Source organism: Humulus lupulus, chromosome 6 (genome assembly GCF_963169125.1).
Source record: "Humulus lupulus chromosome 6, drHumLupu1.1, whole genome shotgun sequence".
Classification (NCBI taxonomy): domain Eukaryota; kingdom Viridiplantae; phylum Streptophyta; class Magnoliopsida; order Rosales; family Cannabaceae; genus Humulus; species Humulus lupulus.
The window spans coordinates 209,652,702-209,666,905 of record NC_084798.1 but is presented as its reverse complement, the minus strand read 5'-3'; the positions used below and the strand labels follow the sequence as shown (position 1 = coordinate 209,666,905).

Genomic DNA, 14,204 nt, shown 5'->3' with positions numbered 1-14,204 from the left:
AAGCTTGAGATTGATTGTGTTTTAGTGTGTATGTGATGAATTTTATTTATAGAAAAATGTGTTGAACTGTTGGGTCATTGGATCCTTGAATTTGTTTGTTTTCAAGATAGATATCACAGATTTTATCTTGTTCAATGTGTTACGCTATCCTCTCTGATGATGAAAGTCAAACTTATTAGATGTTGTCGACATGGAAATCACTTCTATTGATTTTGCGATCCTGATTTGAACATGGAAACAATTTGTAAATTGTTGAATGAATCGAGGTGATAAATGTTATTTACTGAATTACTCTGTAGTGTGAATTACTTTCGGCGATTAAATTATAGTATATTAGCTGTTTTATCCCGAAAGTAAGATAATGTATTACTTGTGTGAATTGATGACTGAGTATTATTGGTATAGGTGTTGAAATGAGACATGTCTAACTTATTAGACATGTGAGAATTATTCGTTTTCGTAGATGAAGTGGTGGATTGGTCAGTCAAGACTTATCCCATGTTTTATTCAATGAAGGGATACTAAGCTAAGTGTGTGAATTTCCGAGTGGCCACGGTTATTTGCATTCTAGCATAGTATCAATATGCCCTTTATTATTTTATACATTTGGAAACAATTTTGATTTTTAAATGTTTTCTTAGAGAAAGAATGAGAGTCAGGCTTTTCTGAACTGGTACCTAATGAATGGCCTATCTCACTATTTATCATTCAGGGCAAGAAGTCGGTTTTGACAACGAAAGGGTTTCATAAAGACTTGGTTTTAAAGAATAATCTTCATCGGCTATATAATTGTTTTCTAGTTATCTAATTTTATGCCAAAAAAAAAAAAAAAAAAAAAAAAAAATTTTACTGTAAAAGATGAATATCAAGGATGTTTTCATGATGATGGTCATTTTCTCTTCTTACGTTATGTGGTTTGTGTTCAAAAGTATGGATGATGAGGATTCGTTTGTATTTTCGTATACATTCATTGTAATTTATACTATTGTTATAGCTTATTTCCTTTCTTTCTATATTGTAGTCCTCATGTGAGGTGTTTACACATCCTCGCCTTTTTATATATGATAAGGATTACAAGTCAGGAATAAGTTTTGTTTTCGGGATGAAAGTAAGTGTTGTGTATGAAATCTTATGCTGTGAAATGTTGTTCTGTTTATTTGTAATGGTAGTTCTTGTCTCCGATTATCAAATTTAGTTTGAAATTTCGAGGACGAAATTATTTTAACGGGGGAAGGATTGTAATATCCAACATTTTTATTATAAATCAGAGTTTTAATACATAAAATGTACAAGTTTACAAATTTAAGAAATAGTAATGGAAAAATAGTGTTTAAAATATGATTTTATGTTTTTAATGAGATTAAAGAGAGAGAAACTTGAGTAGTCAAGTATTGGACCCAAATGTTATATAATTTTAATTGGGGATTTTTATAAAATTAAGAAAGTTTGGCTAAAGGGCTTATTTGAAAAGAATTTTAGTATTTTTGGTCCAAGTGTAATTTTTAAAAATAAATAAAATAAAATAAAATAAAAGGCTTCAGCCTTTCATTTTACCCGAGCCCCTCTCTCTCTCTCCTCAGAAACTCTCTCTCTCTCTCTCTCTCTCTCTCTCTCTCTCTCTCTCTCTCTCTCTCTCTCCTCTACGTATCACTGTTGCCGACGACGCAGGAGTACTTTCCGGCCACCATTTTTAGCCACGCGCCGGACCGTTGGATTCAGAGGCCTCCGAACTATCGACCCACGCGGGAATCTAGAGCTCACTCGCCGATTAAACACCTCAACCACTCGATTTAAGTTCGGCCACCCCGCGACTTTAAAGTTGCGATTCGGCCACCTCGGGCATCCGTTTGCCGATCCGTCACCACCATCGTGCTCCTCGTGTTGTGGGCTTCAAAACCCAATAACTTGTTCCTACATCTACCATAGTTGGGTGGTGGGCCCACCACGAGCCACCGCGATCCACCGTAGACCGACGGTCGAAACTTAGTGTTCGAGGTTCCGAAGTACGTTTTGAGTCTCAGAAAATCATCGTTTGACTTATTGTGGAACCCGATCATTTTGGTATAATTTCTTTAACCTATATATTGTGATTTAATTGTGATTGATTAGAGTAATTGTTATTATGTGTATTTATGGTATATAATTATATATTATTGATATATGTAATATTTTCTGTAATTTACTGGATGTCTGGGATTATATATATTTTTGATACAGGTTTTGATTTTGGAATTGTCCACTTTATAGCCGTTGTGCTGTCTAATTTTCTAGAAAATATTAGATATTAAATCAAGTATAAAAATACATATTTAATTGATTTGATATTAATATGGAAATTATTATGATTAAGTAATTTTAATTATTATTGTTAAGTAAATCAAGAATACAGATTCATATATATATATATATATGAAAAGTATGATTTATAGTAAACCTATTATCTAACCATTATTATTGTATATTAATATTTGAATATTAAAATGATATCAAATATTAGTTTCCTACAGTTATTGATATTTGTAAGACCAGTGAAGTTTGGAGAAAGTATATTTATTATATCACTGGAATTGATATTATGACTAATTAATAATAATATAAATATTTATATTTATATTATTATCATTATATTGATTATTACAACTTTATGTTACAAATATGATTTCTTTTATAAAATGACTATTTGAATATATACATCCATATACGTATTGCTATTGAAGTATTTTGTTATTAATATCGAAATAAGTTTAATTATAGACGATAATTATTATTGTTGTTAGGATTATAATTATTATTATCATTTATATAGTTTTTGGTATGATTAATATACACTATCAATAGTGTATATTTACGGATTAGATAGAATTTAATAAATTATGTGCCTTGAATAGGATTTGTATGGATTTGATTGATTGACTCTTGGTGAGCCGTTTTAAAATAAGCTAAGGACCTAAGGTAAGTAAATCTCACCTTTTGTGCTTAAGTGTAAGATGCATGACTACATTGATTGTGTACATCTGATGAGTTAAGTATGTCATGATGATGATGCATATGATAAGTATGTGAAGAATGGTTATATGAACACCATAAGGGTGTTGTGTGATATGTAATTGATGAATTCTGTGATATGTGAAAGATGTCTTACTTGGTTAAGAATGATATGAATTATGTGCAAGTATGTGTTCTTATGTTGATGGATATGTGGATTACTCTATGTTCATGATTTGTTATATGTTATGATATATGAAGCGTTTAAGTTTTTAGGCTGGAAACCTTAGACCTGAGCCATAGCTCTACGTTAAGGTATAACAACGCCACCAACCCAAAGCTTCATGTACTATGACTAAAGATGTTTTGAGTTATATGAGATGTGATACAATGCCTTGATTGAATACCATCAACATCAGTCATGAACACGAACATTGGCATTTCAGCATCAGCATGTATGCATGGCATGTACAGTTATGTGATACATTATTATGTGATATAAGACCATGCATATGAATATGAGAAAAGTTATGAAATGTCTTGAAAAGTCTTATGTAAAGTTAAACATTTTAATGACACAAGGCTTAAGCAAAGTGATAATAAGATGTTTAAAAAGGGTGCCACTGTTTTGATGAAGCAATCAAGTAAGTTCAGTAAAGAAGACGGAAGTCTATAAGACTTATAGTGGCTGCCCACTAGTGTGGGCTAGGTCAGAGTTGACCATTCAGATATGTTTGCCATGTTTCCGTCTTTCTCCTCCATATGTGTAATAAGTATGGCAGCTATGGCAACGATGAAATGAGTGTTATGATGAGCCTAGCTGAGATGATGGCTAGCCGGAGGAGAACCCATGGGATTCTATATGATATGTGTAACAAGCCCTGCAGGCATTGGCTGAATCAAACAGTGTGCACAAGTGATATTGGGCCCATAAAAATGTGAAACTAAAAGAAAGAGCATAAAAGTAAAGTTTGAAAGTTCATGAGCAATAAATGAAATGCATAAGTATATAAGTTAGCATATTAGTATATGTGCACTACAAACTCACGACATTCATGTGTATGTGTATGCATGAGATTTTCTTACTGAGCGTTAGCTCATTATGTTATTTTCCAACATTTTTCCAGGTGTGGCTTTAGCTGTTGAGCAACTTGTGGAGCACGGACTCAGTAGCAATGCAGTAATGGTTTAGAGTTTTCATATGGCTGCCTTAAATTTAAAGTATTCATACGTGTAATAATTTCTTCTAATAAGTTTATATAAAAGTTTTAAATTTTTCTGTATTTCTTCGTATCATTTTATTTAATTCTTTTGGTCAAGTGCCTTACATACTCGTAAACCCTAGAATTACGAGTATGTGGCAGACGTACCCTACCTTAGGGACGTTACACTGGTGATCCTATCGTCACATGGTTAAAGGGTGTTGTTCCCATATTAGTGACCTTTGATATCTGTTAAGCCTTGGTGATCCTATCGTCACATGGCTAAAGGGTACTGTCCCCATATTTGTGGCTTTTGCGATGGTCACCTATTTGTTTGGACTGTTGGTCCTGAATAGTTAATACGATCAATGTTGATATTACATCATGTTATATTGTGTTTTCTTGCTGGGCTTCAGATCACGGGTGCTATGTGGTGCAGGTAAAGGCAAAAGAAAGTTGAACCATCCTTGAGTTGAAGAGCTTAGGTGGTGACGTGTACGTATGCAGCTGCTCGTCCGCCACAGCCGAGGTTTAAAGAGGAACTAGGGTTTAACCCTGTTTTGCCGCATAGAACGACCTGTTGTAAATATTTTCGTGTAGTAAACTCTAAAATTATAATTTTGGGATCCCAACATATATATTAAACGTTCTAATGAGACGTTATATCTTATTCAAAAATTTAAATCCCTAAACCACTAATCATACTTAGTTACACGATTTTGGCCAAATGACTCGATTAACGAGTTTAACACTGTTTACAAGGCACACCGTAACGGTCCCTGGAGCTAAGGCGTTACACATATAACATTATATTATAATATAATTCACATATACATGCATATTATCATTTAATGGCTTGATTAAACAAGTATGACCCTCCCGGCCTACTAATCCTGTCATTAAACTATATCGGAAAATTTGAAGCATTACAGAAATAATTACAAAATTACCATAAATTTTTTTTTTTTGGTCTTGGAGTTAGAAGCTGTAGATTCTAACAAAAATTAATGTCAGAAAGTCAAAAATTAATGCCAGAAAGTGTCTTCTCGACTACAGAGTATGATGATTGAATTTGTTATTGGAATGTGAACCGTTAATAATGTTTTTTTTAATCAATTAATTTGTATAGAACTAATCTAAGTTTGTTCATATCAATAAATTTTCCCACCCTATATATATAGTTTCAACAAGTACATCGGTTTCCATGAACGCATGCATGTATTGGAATACGAACAGTTTAATTATATATTATTATATTTTTAAGAATGTTGCATATATATAAACCCAATTTACTTATTTAGTACATGTGCTAAACACAAGTGTATCCTTTATTTCCTTGACAAAATAAAAAAAGTGGACAGTATAATTAATATACTTAAGTTAAATATTCAATAGTGTTTTTTCTGATTACCTATTAGTACCATGTGTTTTAAAAAAATTATTGTTGGACTCTATACTTTATAAAATAGTTCAAATAGACTTTTAAATTTAATTTTGATGAAGAAAAAATTGAATATAACAACACAATTTATAAGCAGAATGATTTTACTTTTATTCTGAATTGTTAGTTTGATAAATTATTTGTGAATTAAGTTGAGAAAACTTTGATCAAAATCGGGTTTATGCTTCTATTTGAATAGTTTTACAAAACATAGGATCCAAAAAATAATTTGTCAAAATAAATAGTTCAAAGAAATAATGAGACAAAATACATCATCTTAACCACTAATGGTGACTAAGAACATATGATGTGACATTGGTGTAATTTAGTAAAATAAACAGAGCAAATGGGATTGCTAGTGATTCTAATTTTGATTACTATAAATTAAGTAAACAATGTATTCTGACTTTGATTTAGTAATCTATTTGAAGTTTATTTCGATTACTAGTTATTATGTTGGTACATAATTTCGATTACGTGCAAGTAAACATACTATTAATGTGGTGTTGGATAATATTTTAAGGTGTATCATAATAAGTGTAATTTTAAATGATGAGTTGGCCTAGTTCATTCAAAAAAATTGGTGAACTACGTACCAAATTGATCACAATAATTGAATAAGAATCTTAGGCTTGAAATTTATGTAGCTAATAATATGTTTCATTCTTATATGTATAATAAAAGAAATCGTTGGCCTTTACATTTGATAATGTAAATTTTGTTAAAAGAATGGTGACGTGTGTGAGATATTTTTAGGAAAATTTACATTTTAAACTGTTTTTTTTCATCTTAATTCCAATATTTTAGTGAATTATTCTATTTACAATTGTATTATTTTATACCATTTTTAAACTTAATTGGTCAGACCTCCACTCTCTTTGTTATCTATACATGGTACACTTTTACTTTTTTTTTTGGGAACTTTTTTTTTAAACCTTGCTCTCTCTTCTCCTTAATTTCAAAAATCTTTTCCGGCTACATCGCGCTCATGGAATGGTACAATAGCAACCTATTTTTCAGTATAATTATTTTAATATGTGAGAAATGTATATTTTTTTGCTGTCGCCGAAGAAAATGACCAAAATAAAAATGAATCTTTTAGTTTTTTTTATATATGTTTTATTAACAAAAAAATAACTAAATTTTAAACTTACACAAAATTTAATATACCAAAAAGTGTATTCTTATTTTACATTTAAAATACATCATATGGTATTTAGAACAACTTTAAACTATTTTAGAAACATTTTAAGTAATTTTTTTAAAATAGATTTTTTAGGATATTATTTGATAATTTTAAATTTGTGTCATACCCAAAAATTTAGTCATATATCAAAAGATATAAATTTATATACTATATAATAACTAATTAGTTTCTAAAATAGACTTAAATGTAACGTAAAAGTGTATCCAATAATAATATACCATAATATAATTTAAAATAACTAATTGGTATATTAAGATGTATATAAATAAGTTTTAGAGGTAACCAAAAGTATTTGAAATAATATAATCTAAAAATAAATTTTTTTATATAATAAAAAAAAGTGACTAATTAGAATCTTATCGATATTTTAAACAACCATAATGTAACTTTTTACGACCTAGAAAAAAAAAACAGAAAGTGGGATTTTCTAAAATTTTCAAAATTTGGTATATTATACTGACGTAGTATAGTATATATGTAAATAAGTTGTTTTAAAGTATTTTGAAAATAAATTTGTATTTTTAAGATATTTGTGTAAATTTCTCTATTTTTTATGTGGGGCGGGGTGTGGTGGGACAGTCATCCCCGACCCCCATTTACATCTCCATCATGCTTCATTTGATTTTTACCAAACAAAAATGAATTGCAGACTAGTTTCGACTATGAATAAATAAATGAACAAATAATTTACATGCTGCAAATCCAAAGACTCGAGTCATCAAGTATTGCTCAAAGTGTGTTACTTTAAGAAATATGGCTGTCACTGCAATCACATCCAAAAAAAAAAAAAGAGAACCAAGAATAAAAAAAAGTGACAAACAAAACAAGTGACAAATTCTTCTACTATTATCATCTTAAGAGCAATTCTAATGGGAGTTGCTCAAATGAGTGCTTGTCAGTCATGGGATAAGTAGTGGGGTAGACTGATGATGTGAAAGAGTTTGATTTAAAATAAAACTAGCAACGTTGCACAGCAGTGGCAACGTTGCTTTCATTTTTTTTTTCTTTTTTTTAATTGGTTAAACTTAATAGAAAAGTCTTGATTTGACAATTTAAGCACCCTCCTGTTGGAGTTGCTCTTAGTCCATCTCATAATCATTAACATTACATATTACAGTAACTAACAGCACTATATCATCATCACATATTTGTGACAAAAAAATATGTTACCAAATTACCACCCTTTTATACAAGTCCTGAAATATATAAATATAAATGTACACATATTGTAGATACTAGATCATCAATGCATCAGAATATGAACTGTTAATTATTCCACTGTGTAATACCCATTTATAATGATTTACTAATTAACTTTTCTTTTTCTTTTTTAGAAGAATTATGACATGTAAAATGCATAAGTTTAAATGTTATAACCACCATTTATTTAGTACTTATACATGTCATTTCAGCTAAATTGGATCAAATAACATTAATGTGGAGAGAAGGAGTTTTTTATTTTTTTACCAGAAATTCAAATGTCCCTGAAAATTATGATTTGGGGTAGAAATTTATACTTCATGTATGACTAGTTTGGAATCATTTCTTAAATGATTCATTAAGAAGTTCCTGCTAAAGGGTGACAAAGAACTGGAAATATTTTTTATTCACTTATTTAAAAAAGCAGAACACCCAGAGAAACCAGTGAAATTAACCAAACAATAACACTTTTTTAGTTTCGAAAACCATAACAAAATCTGGCATAAAACCACATTATTTCCTACAATTGTGATATTTGAAATCCATCTCATAACAATCAGATTTTCTGGTAGCAGAAGCAGAAGCAGCAGCAGCACAAACAACCACCCTATTGATCTGAAACAGGCTCCACCACCGCCTTTGCCACCACTACGACGACGATGGAGACATAGCATGCTGAATTAGTCCTCTGATTCCTTAGATGTCTTGGTACTCTATTTCCATTGAGCCAATATTCTAAGAGACGAAAAAACAGTGTCCTGCATATTCTAGTAAAGTCAAAACTTGTATTTTAGATGTTCAACCATGAATTCACTTGACAACTATACTGTAAGGAAAACCTCTATTGGTATAATAAGAACCACTTCTGCAATTTTATTTTATTTTCTGTTGATTGCTGCCACTGTTTGACTTTGACCCTCCACAGAAGAATAGAAGGAGATGATGATTAGACTACCTAGAATCAAATTAGCATCATGATAATTCATCACTAATAGCAGCTTTTGTGCTATGTACTCTATTTGAAGCATTATTCACCTGAACAGGAGACAACAGTAGAGCATATAAGATGGTTTCAAATAATGATGGAATCTATAATCTTACAAAAAAAAATTAAAAAATTAAAAAGAATTTTGCACCTCTTTTTCCCAGTCAGTGCATATTGTTAGAATAGCAAGACACAGTGCTTGCACGATTAAGGCCACTATGATTCCCATCCAAAGCCCCTGTGAAACACATTTGATTTGAGTACTGTACATTATTCATATTCTCTTTCACCATAACAGATACCAAACTGTGTAGCTAGCTATATATCAAAATATCAGGGTGACTTTACCTTCCCACCAAGGTGGAAAACAAAGGCTAGAACTATGGCCACAGGTATGCCCACAAGATAATAAGCTGCCAAATTAGCAAAAGCACCAATCTTTTGCCTCCCAGAGCCTCTAACACTGCCTGAAATTATCATCACAAAAGTTTTGGAACCTTTCATCACAATAGCAAGACTTGGTAGAAGTGATCTTTTCTTTGAAAAAATTTAGTACCAAGGGTATATATATTAGAAGAGTAATGATATGTGCACCCAAACATTACACACAATAACGTGTCACTGCTTTTTAAAACAGTGGGTCCCAGTTTTAATAAATGTGATTGGCTGGACTAAACTGTCACATCATTGTGTGTAATATTTAGGTGTATATTTTGGGTGCACATTTCATTACTCATATTAGAAATGAGTAAAGTTCTACACATCCGATCCCTGTGACTTGAGGTCATAGTTTGGAGAGATTAGATGCTATGAATAAGAATACTCAAGCATATATCACATCAATTTGAAGTAAATCACAAAAGTGGATTTTTTCCTGATTATGTTTTGTATAAACTGATATTATACTTTATCTTCCAAATGAAAATTGCAGAAAAGAATAAATTTCAAGCTAATGGAAAAGAAGCAAAGCAAAAAAGAAAAAAACCTGAGAGCACAGATTGAATTCCATCAAAGAAGTGGGAAATTGCGATCAAAATCAACATTTGTCCTACATATTTCACAACTTTTTCTTCTGTGCTGTAACAATAGCCCCAAATTCCGTGGCCTAATATCATGACAGCAGCCACGAAGGTGCCTTCTGTGACAACCATGGACAGCGCGACACATAATGCTAAACGAGCTATTTGTGGCCTACCAGCTCCCAATTCATTTGAAACTCTTGTGCTGATAGTCAATGCAATAGGAAGTAATGAGAAGGCCAAGATCAAAAAATTTATTAAAGAGTTCAAATATTTGAATGTTAACAAGGTCACTAAGCTCACCTAATCACCCCACTGAGTCCAAGAGGTATCATATACACCAATGAACATGTGTTAAGGCTGAAATTTGTTGCTAGAACCGTTAGTAACCTCAACTTCTAAATTATCAATAGCAGTACTTTGGATGAAGTGCAAACCTGATTGACAAGACTGATGTTTCAAGTTTTGGATTAGGAAGAAAGCCAGATACAAGGACCATCATTTCAAAAGACCAGATTTCCAACCTGTTCAAAGACATAGATGAGGAACTTCTCACTCTATACACTACCAAATCTAACGTAGAAAGTAGGTGAGTAAGTATTCATACGTTAACATTGCAGCTGAAGGAATGGAAAGTTTTAGAAACTTGGGGATTCCACGAAAAGCCTCCATAGAGAAACCAGTCCATGTGCTTTTACATGTAGGAGAGATTCTGACATATAGTACTAATGACAAGGCGTTAATCCAATAAGAGATTGCATTTGCCATGGCTGCACCTCTATTTCCAAGACCTGACTTAAACACCAGAAACCAACAGATGAAGAAGTGTAGTAATGTTGTAATTCCAGCAGTAATCATCATTGGCACCACATTGTTCTGTGTTTGCAAGAACTTGGTGTGGCATTGAGTAACAGCATAAGCGAAAATGCTTGGTATCATGAACCGAGCATATCGACCAGCCTCGGCAGATATCTCTGGATCTTGACCCAAGAACAAAAGGATTTGGCCTGCATTGAACCATATAATAGCCAAAGGAATACTAACAACTAGAAGAACAATCATTCCTCTCTGCATGTGAATACCAAGCATGTGGTATTGTTTTGCTCCATAGGACTGGCCACAGAAAGTTTCCAAGGCGCTTGCCATTCCAATCTATCCAAACATGATTAATTAACTGGTGTTATGGTATGCTCAGGAATAAAGAACTGGTCATATATCTGTTATCTTCTTTTGCATTTATAAATAAATAGTAATGAAAGAATTTAAACAAACTCACTGATGAAAACTGAAGAAGACATTATAAAAACAGGGCTATCATTTACAGCCAGAAAAGGGGACAAAAGGGTCTTCATCAAATGGTGCAAGGGCAAGACTTCTATTGCAAGATTAAATACGTAAATATAACAAATCAAACCCTCACCAGTAAACAGAGTTTTATCATCATACATATAAGGTGAAAATACTCTAAACGGAACAAAACCCAGATGATCTTTTTAATTCTACAGAAGCCATGAACAAAGTAAGTCATAAGATAAGAAAAATGAGCTTACCAACAAGCTGAAACCAGTTACTGAAGCAAAAGAAGTGGCCATGGAAGCTCCAGCTAGTGCTAATTCCCCAAGATGACCCACAAACATGACTGAAATCACCTGCAAACAATATGTTAAGAGATTAACACATATCAAGGGACCTGCTAGTTGAAGCTGCTGCTTCACTTCAGCAACAATATCATCCTTGTTCTGGTCTTTTCTCAAATGGGTTGCATTCACTTCAGTGATTAATGGAACAGGTTTTGGTAAAAGGCGGTTGTGCTCTTCCATATCCATGGTTTTCTTTGGATCAAAGAGCTAATAGCCTGAAACTATCAAATTAAATTTCAGAGCAACAAAAAAAAAACAGATTTGATCCCCATGATATATAGGTTCCAACCGAACTGTCTTTTTACGACCTACAATTTGTCTTTTTGTTTATTGCGACTGAGTTTTGTCCCTTATTTGTTTTTATAATAAATTACTTTTTCAACTTTATGTTATATAAAATAATTAATTTTAAACTCAATTTTTGTCAATTTTTTTTTAGCTAAAATCATAAATAATTCACTAATTTAATAATTTAAAAATATATATATTTTACTTAAAATTGTATTATTATATTCAATTTTTTTTCATTAAAATTGAGTTTAGAAATCTATTTAAACTATTTAGAAAATTATAAAGTTCAAAAATAAATTTTTTAAAACATAAAATCCAAACAAATAATTAGAAAAACTAAATTACTAAAAAAGTATAACCCTTTATTTTATACGTGATATATTTTATTCTTTTTGTTAGGTATGATATAATATATAAATAATAATAAATCAAATCTTGATGAACACATCAACATTTTGTAGAATTATTATGATAAAAAAACATTTTGTAGAATTTGTGTTTACGAAAAATGTATCATTACAAAATTGGAACCAAACAAAGTCAAACACTCAACGATTAGTTTGGTGAAGTTAATTTGGTTGAGTAGAATAAAATTATAATAAGGGTAATCCAATAACAATAATATTCTATAATTTATTATTTTTTTAATAACTACTAGAATTAATGATATTATATGTATTTATTGTTCGAACAAAATATTATAAATAGTACATGAATAAAATTACTCTTGTGTTTTTAAAGTTTTATGTATAATAAAATAAATTTAATGAAATCGTATTTTTTTTTTAATAATTTTGGAATGGAAAGAGTAGTCGGATAGTTTAGTAATGGAATAATAACTTTTTTTTTAAGGGTCAAACCAAACATTAAAGTGACTTCGATGTAGAACTGTAATTACTGGTTGAACTTTCTAGTACGACACGAAATTCGCACAAAAATATGGATTTTGGCCAAGCACGACACGAAGTAAAAATTGGTATGGCACGACATGATACGACATGGGCCTAAGCACGACACGGCACGACAAGCCCGAATGTGTGATACGAAAGCACGAACAAACTAACCTGATATTTTGACATTAATAATGATAATAAATTTTTATTTATCAATTATCTATAAATTAAAATGATAATAAAAGTTTATGATTTTTCTCAATGTATATAATTTTATAATTATATTAATTTATTTTAAGATTTGTGAGTTAAAATTTTTAGTATTTGTTAGTAGGTATTCAAATTATAATAATTATCTTTGATATAATTTTGTGTAAAGTATTGTTGAAAAATATATAAAAATAACTCAAATTATAATTTAAACAAATAAATGTATTTGAATTGGTGGTGAGTCTAGAGTTTAATTTCTCATCCTCACATCTTTTTGGCAATAATAAAATTGGCCTAAAAGTGGCCCCAAATTTGAGTCCAAATAAAAAAAGTGGGTCGACCCGAATAACGAAAGTGGGCCAGCTCAATTTGGGCCCGATATGGCACGAGCACGACACGACATGAGCCAACTGAGCTTACTCTTTCAAATATGGATCGGTCCGACCCGATACAAATGTAAAATACAAGCCCGGACCAACTAGAATTATTTGGAAACACAAAAATATAGGTCAGACCGGCCCACATTTAGAGCTCTACTTCCATGTAAGAATGAGTTTCCATTCATTCTTATGGTAACAAAGACAAGCCTATAAAAGGTTGAACACATAATGCTTATGAAAAAGTAAATATATATATATATATATATAAATGGGAAGAGATGATCAATATAGACATAAAAGTTGTGAATAAGATAAAAAAAATTCCTAAAATAAAACACAAGTAATAACTTTCCAACTAAAAATCTTTTGATGTTCAAGCAAGATTTGATGTGAGAGAATTTTTGTTTTCATTCATATGAAAACATTGATAAATTATATCAATAAATAATAACAAAATAAAAAATCCATATAAATTTGTAAGTGAACGAAAACATAATCATTGACACTAAAATAAAGTTTAGACAAAAACACACACACAATAAAATAAAGTTTAAAAAAATGGAGATTTTATGTGCAAACATGATTAATATTTAATGAATTGTAAGTACAAATTTTATGTCATAAGTAAATAAATACATAACCCACAAACTTTAGTGACCAACCCTTTGTGCCATAAATAGATATAAAGGCCAGGCCACCACTTATGATTGCACGCACGACCAAAGTAAAGAATATAGTGTTTGACTTTGAC

At 31.0% G+C, this 14,204-nt stretch overlaps 1 protein-coding gene across 2 annotated transcripts; it reads right to left on the bottom strand.

The window, feature by feature from the left end:
- Positions 1-8,474: 8,474 nt before the first annotated feature.
- Positions 8,475-11,998, bottom strand: LOC133783092 (protein DETOXIFICATION 16-like). 2 transcript variants are annotated; one of them, XM_062222625.1, is made up of 8 exons: positions 11,590-11,998; positions 10,647-11,191; positions 10,477-10,563; positions 10,343-10,399; positions 10,006-10,244; positions 9,369-9,487; positions 9,172-9,258; positions 8,475-9,070 (listed from the first exon to the last, which is right to left on the bottom strand). In XM_062222625.1, the coding sequence occupies exons 1-8, from the start codon at positions 11,863-11,865 to the stop codon at positions 9,008-9,010; spliced, it is 1,473 nt and encodes a 490-aa protein (XP_062078609.1). In that variant the 5' UTR covers positions 11,866-11,998; the 3' UTR covers positions 8,475-9,007. The 2 variants fall into 2 exon arrangements, with proteins under 2 accessions (XP_062078609.1, XP_062078610.1); XM_062222626.1 differs by lacking the exon at positions 10,343-10,399.
- Positions 11,999-14,204: the final 2,206 nt, after the last annotated feature.